The sequence below is a fragment of the Protomyctophum parallelum genome, assembly GCF_964188405.1.
Source record: "Protomyctophum parallelum genome assembly, chromosome: 7".
NCBI lineage: Eukaryota > Metazoa > Chordata > Actinopteri > Myctophiformes > Myctophidae > Protomyctophum > Protomyctophum parallelum.
The window spans coordinates 44,238,537-44,250,692 of NC_139705.1; the positions used below are offsets into that span (position 1 = coordinate 44,238,537).

General features: G+C 41.5%; 2 protein-coding genes across 2 annotated transcripts in view; one reads left to right on the top strand and one right to left on the bottom strand.

The window, feature by feature from the left end:
- col9a3 (collagen, type IX, alpha 3) overlaps positions 1–7,109 on the top strand; it is a 34,502-nt gene extending 27,393 nt beyond the window's left edge. The window contains exons 25-32 of the mRNA XM_083770179.1: positions 551–586; positions 1,783–1,827; positions 2,012–2,044; positions 3,321–3,467; positions 5,639–5,693; positions 5,816–5,998; positions 6,094–6,171; positions 6,818–7,109. Coding sequence (XP_083626305.1) covers positions 551–586; positions 1,783–1,827; positions 2,012–2,044; positions 3,321–3,467; positions 5,639–5,693; positions 5,816–5,998; positions 6,094–6,171; positions 6,818–7,002 — 762 coding nt within the window. The 3' untranslated portion in view covers positions 7,003–7,109. The remainder of the gene's footprint in view (positions 1–550; positions 587–1,782; positions 1,828–2,011; positions 2,045–3,320; positions 3,468–5,638; positions 5,694–5,815; positions 5,999–6,093; positions 6,172–6,817) is intronic.
- A 13-nt stretch (positions 7,110–7,122) lies between these two features.
- LOC310862331 (uncharacterized protein) lies at positions 7,123–10,365 on the bottom strand. The gene is made up of 6 exons (XM_083770182.1): positions 10,186–10,365; positions 9,932–10,088; positions 9,703–9,835; positions 9,393–9,591; positions 9,142–9,283; positions 7,123–8,653 (listed from the first exon to the last, which is right to left on the bottom strand). The coding sequence occupies exons 1-6, from the start codon at positions 10,239–10,241 to the stop codon at positions 8,594–8,596; spliced, it is 747 nt and encodes a 248-aa protein (XP_083626308.1). The 5' UTR covers positions 10,242–10,365; the 3' UTR covers positions 7,123–8,593.
- Between the last annotated feature and the right edge of the window lie 1,791 nt (positions 10,366–12,156).

The window sequence follows — 12,156 nt, forward strand, 5'->3', positions numbered from 1 at the left end:
CACAAATCATTGCGTTGTGGTTGTGATCTTATAGATCGGCTATTTTTGCTACACTGACATGGGCAATATGAAATTAATTTATGATATAAACCAAAATTAAATATAAAGATACAAGGTTTCTACCCAAATGATCATTTAACTCTTGAGAGAGACATAATGGACCTGTAGTGTAACCAAAGGGCACACATGATTTTACCGATTGTCGCCCTTCCAGCACTAACCATGTTGTACAGTATGTTAACCAGGATATTCCTGCCTAATCTGAGCGTGCATTCAAACTGTACCCCAGGGAGCGGCTGACAAAGTGGCCTCCTGTTCATAACCTGAGAAGAGAACAAAGCCTGTCTTTATACAGCCTTCCTTCATCCCCTCCTTCCATTCCCCACATCCTGCTTTCCATGAAGCCATGAGCATTCGCTACCCCTGCTGCTACGCCATTAACCAATACACACTCTGTCTCTCTCTCTCTCTCTCTCTCTCTCTCTCTCTCTCTCTCTCTCTCTCTCCTCTCTCTCTCTCTCTCCCTGTGTTTTATTGTTCACTCTCACAGGGTCCAGTTGGAGCTTCTGGTCCTAAAGGAGACATGGTAAGGACTTGTCTGCCACTTTCTCCGTGAAGTTCAAAGGTCAAGTGGTCCAATTATAAATCTGCATAGAAGGGGGAAAAAAACGAGCACTCTCAGTACAAAAAAAGCAGATTACCGGGTCGGGTGCACGGCTCACGAAGAATCACTGTTAAAGCGAGAGATAGCCAGCACTCCAAAGTCCATAGAATCACTGTTAAAGAGAGAGATAGCCAGCACTCCAAAGTCCATAGAATCACTGTTAAAGAGAGAGATAGCCAGCACTCCAAAGTCCATAGAATCACTGTTAAAGAGAGAGATAGCCAGCACTCCAAAGTCCATTCACGGTACATTTATTGCATTGTGCAGCACGGACAATCAAAACACGGACACGTTTCGGCGTCAAGCCTTCCTCAGCGTGTATCTTACCAATTATAAATCTGACCTCAGTAGAAAGTCTCAGGCCTCTTTAGACGGCGACCATCTCCAGATAAAACTGCAAAGTCCCGTTGCGTTTCCCTTTACACGAGAAACGCACACTTTATGAAAACGCTATAATGTCACTAGGTGGCGGTAACGGGCTGCCAAATAGACCAGTCACCCACGTACAAGAAGGAGAGGTAGCTCCCCCTTCACGCAACCCTATCAGGGTTTTGCTTCCAGACCACGACGGGTTGTGGCCGTCGCTCGTTGCCTGCTTTCTACTAACACATCGAGGTGACAGACAGGCTGACAGGCAGGCCAGAGCATACATGCAGAGCGCGCCACGGGATGGTTATATATTTTATAATACATTAGGCTACATAAACGCTGCTGCCTGCCACCTATCACAAGGCATTTCATTTAGATCATGGTTTTACGTTCACCATCGCTGATGAGCTGCGCTTAGGATTTTGCCTGTTCAGATGGAGACTCCAGGAAACGGCGTTCTCAAAGATTTCCACTCTGGAAGGTGGTTTCACTTTGTTGCGTTTTCACCTCCCCAAAACGCCGCCAGCAAACGATACTTTATTTTGCCGTTTCCTATGAACACCGTTCTCGTCTAAAGACCACCTCAGTTGAGTCAAACTGAAGCTATGAAGACAGAGTGGAAGTCAAGTGATTGGTGCATGATGTACATAATGACTGCATCCTTAAGGATGTGTTCTGACTTCATGATTAAAGTGACTACTGTATGTATGAGTTCGGTTATAAGTCAGACCTGTTTGTGTCATTTTTAGGGCGTGGCAGGAGCTGATGGTTTACCAGGAGAAAATGGAGAACCTGTAAGTCTTCTCCTAATTTCATGTTCTCAAATATATGATTGTATGTCTTTACCAGTGTTTGGTACATGTACTGTGTGGACTATGAAATGTAATGTTTTGTCCATATGCTAATAAGTGTGTTGCATATTCTCAGTAGTTATCACTTAGATTGTTTTAATAATTCGTTTATTTGTCTCATCTTCAGGGTCCATTTGGTCCAGTTGGCCAAAAAGGAGAGGTAAGTCATACCATCGGCAAACTTCAAGGGAATGAAGTTTTCTGTTATGTTCCGTGTATGAATTTCAAATATTTTATATATTATGCCTGATGCCTTCCAATATTTGGAAATACCTGCTGACCCTGACACAAAAAGCCCAAATCACACACCCCAGGGTTGTCACCCTGACAACCAACTAACGAAACAACCAATAAAACATGGCTGTCCGCCCAGGCTATGGGACCGTGCCTGCAAATACAGATCCCATACCGTAGCTCATGTAAAATATGGGAAATTTGTGTTATGATAACATAAGCTAACCCAGGTAAAGTAATGTGTCACTCTGAAAGTGAACGTCTGTTGGCCAGCCCAGTCAATGTTTCCCAGCAGCCCAGGCTAGGCAGGGCTGCTAAAAGAGCACGGAGAGGAGGTGAGAAAATAAATCTGGCTGCCCCATTAGCACCTTTTACCAAGCTACAAAAGCAACTCGTGCATATCAATGATCCGTGTGTGTGTGTGTGTGTGTGTGTGTGTGTGTGTGTGTGTGTGTGTGTGTGTGTGTGTGTGTGTGTGTGTGTGCGCGCGCGCACCATTCTTGAGCTCCCAAATGGTATTAATAAACAAACACACACACACACACACACACACAGGTGAACACAAAATACAATCAAACACAGGATAGGCAACAGGCAAACAGAACACAGGTGACTAGGATACAATAATCAGGTAGGTAAGACAGAACAGGAAACACCAACAAGAGGAGGCAGGAAAACACAGAACAATACTACAAAATAAGACAACCAAAAACACAACAGAGTAAACCGTAAACCAAAACCAAACACCACAAGGCAAAATACAGAACATACAGAATAAGTCCAAAACCTAGTAACTGACTGTCATAGTCGTTAGTAGTGTTCAAAGGCAACCCACATGACAAGTGCTTCCTTTCTTAACATTCAAGGCATTACATTCAAGGCATTACAGAACATAAACTAAACACAAAATGGTCAAAGGCAGAGGAGCGGGGCGTGACAACTGACAATATGACCGTTTGACTAAATATGGAGAGGCACACACACACACACACACACACACACACACACACACACACACAGGCAACAGCGGATTATGAAGACAGAAATCACAATTTGTTGTTCAGTGTTATTTCAGTTCATTTGGACAATGTGTTTTTCTTTTCTTTTTTTTTTTTAACTTTTTTCACATTTAACAATTGTGACTGTTTCTGACAATATGACTGTTTCTGACAATATGATGATGTTTCTGCTGGTTTCCATAGTCAGGAAAAACAGGCGAGTTGGGACCTAAGGGTGTAGGTGGACCGCAAGGAGAGCTTGGAGCCAGAGGAGTTCCTGGCAAACCAGGACTAATGGGCTTCCAGGGTGAACAGGGTCTGTCCGGAATTGCAGGAAAGAATGGCGTACCCGTGAGTACATCTTGCTGTCTATACACAGGAAAAACTAGTTCAATGCTTACGATTCATATGGTCCTTAGTCGGTGTTCTGGCAGTGTGTAATAATGTAGAGCCTGTCTTTATTAAAAATATATTTTTTATCCCACGATTTTGTAACCCATTTTTCACCCCTGTGTCAATCATCTAATGTGATCCTGGGCTCTACACACCCTCCGCCAACCTGGGGAGAGCAACGGACTTAACTCATGCTTCCTTCATGCTTGAGTGTCCAAGTTGCTCCTTTACACCTGACAGGGGGGAGTTTCCCTGGTTGGACGTAGCGCGTGGAAGGAACACGTTATTCCAACCAGTTCCTTTCCCCTCCATCAGGCGCCCCGGCTGGCCAGGGGGAGGCAGTTTAGAGACCAGGATTAGACCAGTAGAGCCTGTCTTTATTGGACATTGCCAGAACATTTACATTGTAGGCCATGCCCATGCACTGTGGTTGGTGATATCGTGTTTATCAATACAAGACTGACATATAGCAGCTACCAACATGTTAAAAAATCACAGCGGTGTGAAGTGAGGGGCACTCTTATCATCGTACATCATTATGATGTCGATTTGCTCGTCCACATATGACGTAAATTCGCCCCTCACAAATAAAGATAACATGATTTGTTGTGCCATCATAAACTGCTACCTTTGCTGGGGGGAAATAAATGAAAACTGTGTTTCATGTGATAATTTACAGTGAATCAGTTACAATCTGCAGTTTAGTTAAAGATGGAGTGATGTGATTTTTGTACTTTTTCTGTTTTGTATGTGTCTATGGAGTTAACTTAACACTACTCTAATAGACCCACAGGTATGGTTAGAATATTCAAATATGTCTTCCCAGTGTATTTTTTGTTTCTTCCTGAAAGATTAAAGCCTTTGAGTCAAAAGGCCCAGTCAAAATACACCACTTTATTGACCTATGCGTACCTATTGTACCTGATGATCATGTTTTAGGGGGGAAATATCACAGCACTCCATCTTTAAGATACTACTCGTCTGACAAGTCAAATCCAACTCAACGTGTTGTGAACATGTAGATCAACAATCTTTTGCTCTTATTGAAAATCTTTTGAAAGCGTAAAATACCAGGCAGAGATATTAACACTTACAGGCGATATAATATAGTTATATAGCCCAGCCCTACTCTGCTGGACATTTTACAATAGGGCAATTGTGTATTACTTTTCATAAAAACAATAAAGAATGGTGCAAAAACCGCCTAAGTAATAGACAGTTTTCACAGGCAGTCCCTGGACGTGCCAGCGGTCAATGTGCAATTTCAGATCCATTGACCAACCCACTAAGGAAAAGAAAATGCCTGAGAACAGCCATATATTTATAAATGTCCCTATCCTAGCCTTGCTGGGTCTGCTGTTTGCTATGGATTTTAATCAAATGCCTTTATAAACTCTGCAGTGCACTGCACCTTAGCTGCAGGTCCAGTGCCTATATAAAGGAGAGCACGATTCGACAATTAGAAACACCTGCTGATCAGCAGAGCCATAAATCATACACCCCTACCACAGTTATCCTGACAACCATCCAACAATCAATGAAGTGTGACCATCTGTCTGGGCAATGGGACCATATCTACAGATCCTGTATGTAGGCCCTGGCAAAAATGCTAAAAACGTTGGGAAAGGGGAGAAAACAAAGAACAACCCCCCAAAAAACTAAACATAAAAATAAATAAATGAATAAATAAATAAAACCACCTTCCTCACTATAACAACGGTTAATGCACATGTTAAACTTTCTATCGATTGTTTAAAAAAAAAAAAACTCTGGGTTGGAAAATGGATTCAGGACATTTATAGTAGGAAGGATTTGATAGGAGGATTATAGTATGATGTTTGTCAATGCTTGCTACTTGAATCAACTACAATTTGCCATGGGTGACAGTAGGTATCAAATTCAAGATTTATTCGATAACATTTTCAGCACTTTGGATTGAATGTTGTCTGAAACAAGTTGCATAAAATAAATGTCACGTTTTCCCCAGGTCACAATATGACAATGGCCAACATCACAGACTGCAAGAACCCTAAAGCATCAACACATTTGTAAACAGTTGGTTTTCTAAATGAGTCTCTGGAATGAAACATCAACATACGTCAATGACTCCTTCTGCTCTGCTGTTTCAGGGTAAACTGGTGAGCGAACAGCACATCAGAGAACTGTGTGGCTCAATGATCGATGGTAAGGTTCTTAATGTTTACTAGTCATTCAATTCATTTTTCATTTCGTTTCATTCAAGTGATCTAAAGGGCTAAATGAGTGGTCCAAGAATGAGTCTTATTCTTTTAATTTGTATCCCTCAGATCAGATTGCACAGCTGGCTGCCAACCTTAGAAGGCCCCTGGCCCCTGGTGGGGTGGGCCGCCCAGGCCCCGCTGGGCCTCCAGGAAAGACAGGCGCAGGTGGCTCTATCGGACATCCTGGGCCCCGTGGACAACCAGGGTACAGAGGACTGCCAGGAGACCTTGGAGACCCCGGTCCCAGAGGTGAGAGAAGATGAATCATGTACAAGGATTACTACAGATGATGTGACAGGATCTTATTGTGGAATAAAACATCTGGTTTTCTGTTTACTCAACAGGTGATTTCGGTGAGCAGGGTGATAAGGGACCCATAGGCAAAGCCATTGAAGGGCCTGTCGGAGACCAAGGACACCAAGGTATTTCACCTACACATAAAATACCCTGATCAGATTTATTTGGGACTAGAATTGTACGGATTGATATCAAACATTGTTTGCTTGTGTTGTGTTTTAAAGTCAGTGTCTGGGTCTTAGTGTTACGTACTAGTCAATAGCAGTCATTTAAGCAGGCCACAATATGTGCCCAGAAAGGTACAATCAAATGAACATGACTAACATAGATTAAACGCAATCTGATCCAGGGAAACCAGGTGAAGTCTACTGTACATTTATAGGCCCAAACATAAAGTGGGTTGTTATAGCACCACCATGAGGGCAGTTGGTAGGTTTCTTTCCCATTGAGTTGTGGCTGATACTTTTAACCTATTTGCTAAGTATGGTAACTGTTACTCAGAGACTTTTATGGCAGAATAGTTGGAAGCAGAGCAATACGCTAAACATAACCAATTTGATCCCAGCACCTGTAGTGCTTGGACACTAAAATATCAATATTAATATTTCCTCATAATACATTTCCTACCTCCATCATGCAACTAGGCTCAGACCTTGTCCTGAGATAGATCAGACAGCACTGTGATTTTACAATTTAAGCAGACTAAGAATTCTAAGTACATAAGTTTGTAAGTGAACACATTGACTCATTCTCTGCATGTTGTGCCCATAGGTCTTCTGGGAGTTCATGGAATTGTCAAAGACGGTCGCGACGGATCCTATGGAGACCCAGGAGAGCCTGGAGAGTCAGGCAGATTAGGCAGGACTGGACACCAGGGATCCCCTGGAATCTGTGACACTTCACCCTGCCAGGGGGCACAGGCCGCTGGGAAATCCACCAACCCTAAAAACCATTAAATATGATCTTCCTGCAACCCAAAGGCATCTAGCCCCGGTGAGGGGAAACATGGGAATGGAGGAAGTATAAGAGAAAAGAAGAAAGAAAAATCACATGACATTTCCTCTTTATATAAATATTCCATCTATGACAGGACGGGAAGAGTAACATCAGAAAGATGTGATTTTTCTTTTTTTTTTCAAAAGAAATAGAGGAATAATGCACAAGTGACATAAACATCCGTTTGGAGAATCAGAACAACCTAAGAGACTAAAAACTAGATCCCAGCCAAAAACAACGCTGACAGAAGATGACACAGGAGAACTCCAAATACCATCAGAGATGAGACTTGACTCAAGGCAATGTAATGGGCAAAGTGCATGTAGACCATTAAGTTTGTTTCCGAATCCTTTTGTGTGTAAAAAAAAAAACTTTGTACATGTTGTTTCCGTGCCCCCTTTATTTTGGTGACATCCCTCCGGCAGATAGCTCTCAACACAACTGTGATTGTCCAGATGTGAATGTGCATGTTGGTCCTTTTTCATGTACGCCACGGGTGTTACCTCACAAGACATGCATTACAACATGTAAGATACAAAGATATGCGCCAGAGGCCCCAAATAAGCCTCTGTCAAGGACATGTGTACTGTAACTGTAACAGGAATAAAAGAAAACAATACAAGTGCCCAGAAATCCTGTATATTGATGCAAAACGTTTCGCTCTCGCTGTTTGTTTGTTTTTCTTGTTTTGTTTTTTTTAAACTTCTTTATTACAGTTTTGTTTTTGATTGCAGTTTGTAAAGTTTTGTTTTTTGTCAGGAATTTATTTTTTTCATAGTTTTGATTACATTTGATGAACATGATAAAGGTCCTCCCTTACAAATACATTTTGGGAATTTCAAACATCAAGAATAATCAGAGTATGTGTGCTGTTTTTCCAGTCCTGCAGTGAACACATCCACTATGTACTACCGGTGTTGTAACTATTAAATATACATGATTTTAAATACTATTTATTATTTGTGGGTGACTGTTGTGTGTACAGTAAGATGCTACAGCGACATGTTGTAAGAAATAAAAAATAAAGCCACTTTTCAGTAATACATCACTCTTCTCTACATATCAAATTAGCAAACTGCTAATTTTCCAACAACAATAAAATGAACACTATGTGAGTCAAGTAGTCACCTTTATTTTTCAATTGCTGGGAATATGTATCAATATACTGTACAAAGCAATGCATTCCCATAGACAAATCTCAAATTCTTAGGGTAACAGATTTATATCATGTAAATTAACAGACAGCTTTATTCTGTATAGACTTTGAACAGCATAGAGTAAATAAATACCGTTTAGTAACATACACAAAGTGAGCTAAATATGAAAACTGCATACTATAGTATACCAACAACAAGTTGAATGCAAAATCTTTCAAAGAGAAACAGTGCCACCTGTATGTTCAATTTATAAGATGAACAAATTGTGGAACAGGGAAGAATAATAGGATCAACAGATCATCAACAGATGAGGTCAAATAAATAGGCAATAAATATCCAGATGCTTGAATGGGAGAGGTTAAGTGTTGTCACTGTTCAATATTGCCTGAAGTGCCTATGATCTCATGGTGGAGAAAGACTTGGTCTGATGCAAAAGGACTTGGTTCTTGAAATCCTGCAAGTCACATAAAAGCAGAGTTAAGTGGTAAAACGATTATTCAAATAATAAATTAATAAGCTGAATAAATCTATTATGCAAGTACATTTTAGTAATCAAATCATGGGTTCAGTGGTGTATCATGTAAATATTGTTAATTTGTGCTATTTATTAATCAATTGAATTAAACATGAAGATTTTTCTTGGTTCAACTTGTGATGAGTATTTACCATCATTTGTACTTTATTACCTTATTTTAACATCAATTCATGAAGAATTCATTGCACAGATGAATCAAAAATATTTACAGCAAATTCACTAATATGACTATTATACAATAATCTCTGTTGCAACCCACAGAGTCCCAGGGGTGGAAGCGGATGAGCATTGAGCATTATGTAGTAAAATCCCTTATTTCCATGGCAGAGGAAGTCAGACAGGCAACAAATAATAATGCAGGTGAAAATTGGTTCAGCTAAAAGACTTCTCTAATGTCAGGAGCGCACCTGTTTGATGGAGTCTCCATGCGTTTCATTGATATGCCTCAGGAAGGCAGTGGTCCAAAGGAGGGTATTGGCTTTGTCTGTGGTTTCGTCACAGAACGGCACCAGTGAGTTCAACTCCTCACAGCATTGACTGATCTTCTTCCTGTACACAGTATAAGCAACACAAACGTGGCTACGTAAAATCAGCAGGAGAGTACTTTAAATGCAGGTACTGTAGGTACAGGCTCTGGAAGGACGCACTGAATGCTTACCTGCGGACTCTCTCCTTCATGTTGTGCCTCTCCCGGGCTCCCAGGCTCTGTTCCGTGGGAGATATACAGACCTTCTTGGTGCTCAGCAGCCCAGCCATCCAATTATTTGAGTCCTGGGTGGCATTACCATCCTTGCTGTTCAGAGGGCTACGCTTCTTAGCAATTTTAACAAACGTTGCAGGTTTAGCCACAGCAACACCTAAACAGATGAGAGGATATAAGATGGAGATGAACGGCATCTCCAGTGTAGTATGACACTAAGCCATGTGGTAATAATAAATACTTAAGAGAAAGGGATGAGTAAACTGACTTTTACATTCTGTTTTCATCTGCTGCTGCTGCTCCACTGCTGGAATGGTGCGGATATTGCACTGAGCTTTAGTGACTGGGCCTTGATTTGTGTTCGGTTCAACCATGTGGGGAAGGTTCCGGTTCCCTAGCACCTAGGATAAAAACAGACAAATCAAAACCTAGGTGTAATCAACCAGTGCCTTTGGAGCTATGAGAGAATACAGTTATTATATTTATCTTTATTATACTTGTCTGTGCATGCCAGCAAATGTGTTAAGCATGCTCCCTCCATATGGGACTGACGACTCCATAGGATTTTCTAAATCCGATCTGATCCACTTCTGCATTTGTGGATTGATGAATGCATCCTGACCTTCGGAGGACTGCTCAATCATTGACCGAAATCTGAGACATAACAGAAAATATTATGAATTACATATTATATTCCAGCATTACAATGCATTGTTAATGAAGTACCCAACATTACATTATTCAAGCATACTTGGTAAGAGCTGCTGACTGAGCATCTTGTTGTGTGGGTACGGCATTACGATCCATGCTGCTCAGAGGGCTACGCTTCTTAGCAATTTTAACGAACGTTACAGGTTTAGCCACAGGAACACCTAAACAGATGACAGAGGATATAAGATGGAGATGAACAACATCTCCAGTGTAGTATGACACTAACTAAGCCATGTGGAAATAATAAATACCGGTACTTAAGAGAAAGGGATGAATAAACCGACTTTTACATTCTGTTTTCATCTGCTGCTCCCCTGCTGGAATGGTGCGGATATTGCACTGAGCTTTAGGGCCTTGATGTTTGTTCGGTTCAACTATGTGGGGAAGGTTCCGATTCCCTAGCACCTAGGATAAAAACAGACAAATCAAAACCTAGGTGTAATCAACCAGTGCCTTTGGAGCTATGAGAGAATACAGTTATTATATTTATCTTTATTATACTTGTCTGTGCATGCCAGCAAATGTGTTAAGCATGCTCCCTCCATATGGGACTGACGACTCCATAGGATTTTCTAAATCCGATCTGATCCACTTCTGCATTTGTGGATTGATGAATGCATCCTGACCTTCGGAGGACTGCTCAATCATTGACCGAAATCTGAGACATAACAGAAAATATTATGAATTACATATTATATTCCAGCATTACAATGCATTGTTAATGAAGTACGCAACATTACATTATTCAAGCATACTTGGCAAGAGCTGCTGACTGAGCATCTTGTTGTGTGGGTACGGCATTACGATCCATGCTGCTCAGAGGGCTACGCTTCTCAGCAATTTTAACGAACGTTACAGGTTTAGCCACAGCAACACCTAAACAGATGACAGAGGATATAAGATGGAGATGAACGACATCTCCAGTGTATTATGACACTAACTAAGCCATGTGGAATAAATACCGGTACTTAAGAGAAAGGGATGAATAAACCGACTTTTACATTCTGTTTTCATCTGCTGCTCCCCTGCTGGAATGGTGCGGATATCGCACTGAGCTTTAGTGACTGGGCCTTGATGTTTGTTCGGTTCAACCATGTGGGGAAGGTTCCGGTTCCCTAGCACCTAGGATAAAAACAGACAAATCAAAACCTAGGTGTAATCAACCAGTGCCTTTGGAGCTATGAGAGAATACAGTTAATACATTTCTCTTTATTATACTTGTCTGTGCATGCATGTGTTAAGCATGCTCCCTCCATATGGGACTGACAACTCCATAGGATTTTCTAAATCCGATCTGATCCACTTCTGCATTAGTGGATTGATGAATGCATCCTGACTTCCGGAGGACTGCTCAATCATTGATCGAAATCTGAGACATAACAGAAAATATTGTAAATTGCATATATTATTTTCCAGCATTACAATGCATTGTTAATGAAGTGCGCAACATTAGTACATTACATTATTCAAGCATACTTGGTAAGAGCTGCTGACTGAGCATCTTGTTGTGTGGGCATGGCAGCAGCAGCAGGCATGCCGTTAAACCTCTTCTCCAAGCAAGCTCTAACAGCAGAGCATGGACGGGTCAATATGGATGAAGCATCGGCAGGTGATTCTACATCAGCTCTGATCTTGTCCAGGACTGACCACAGTCCATCCCCACACATGGATGGGGACCTGACCACAGTCAGGTCAATAGCTTCGGTGCTCAAGGAGGGAGACGTCATCAGTGTGGACTGATCAACATACCATGGAGTCGTTAAAGTTTGGGCGGCAGACAAATCCGGGCCAGGTGAAGTGTCTATGATACAATCTGGAAACTCTAGGATGACATTCTGAAGGTTTGTGTATTGTACTTCTGGCATCTCCATCAGAATGAGTTCTGTGCCTGAATCCAGCCCCTGAGTATGTGTCCCAGGCTCATTCTGGTTCATAATCACACCAAGAGAGTCACAGTTGTATTCTCTAGCAGCATTAGTCACCACAAGGGCAGTTCTTGCTTGTGAAGATG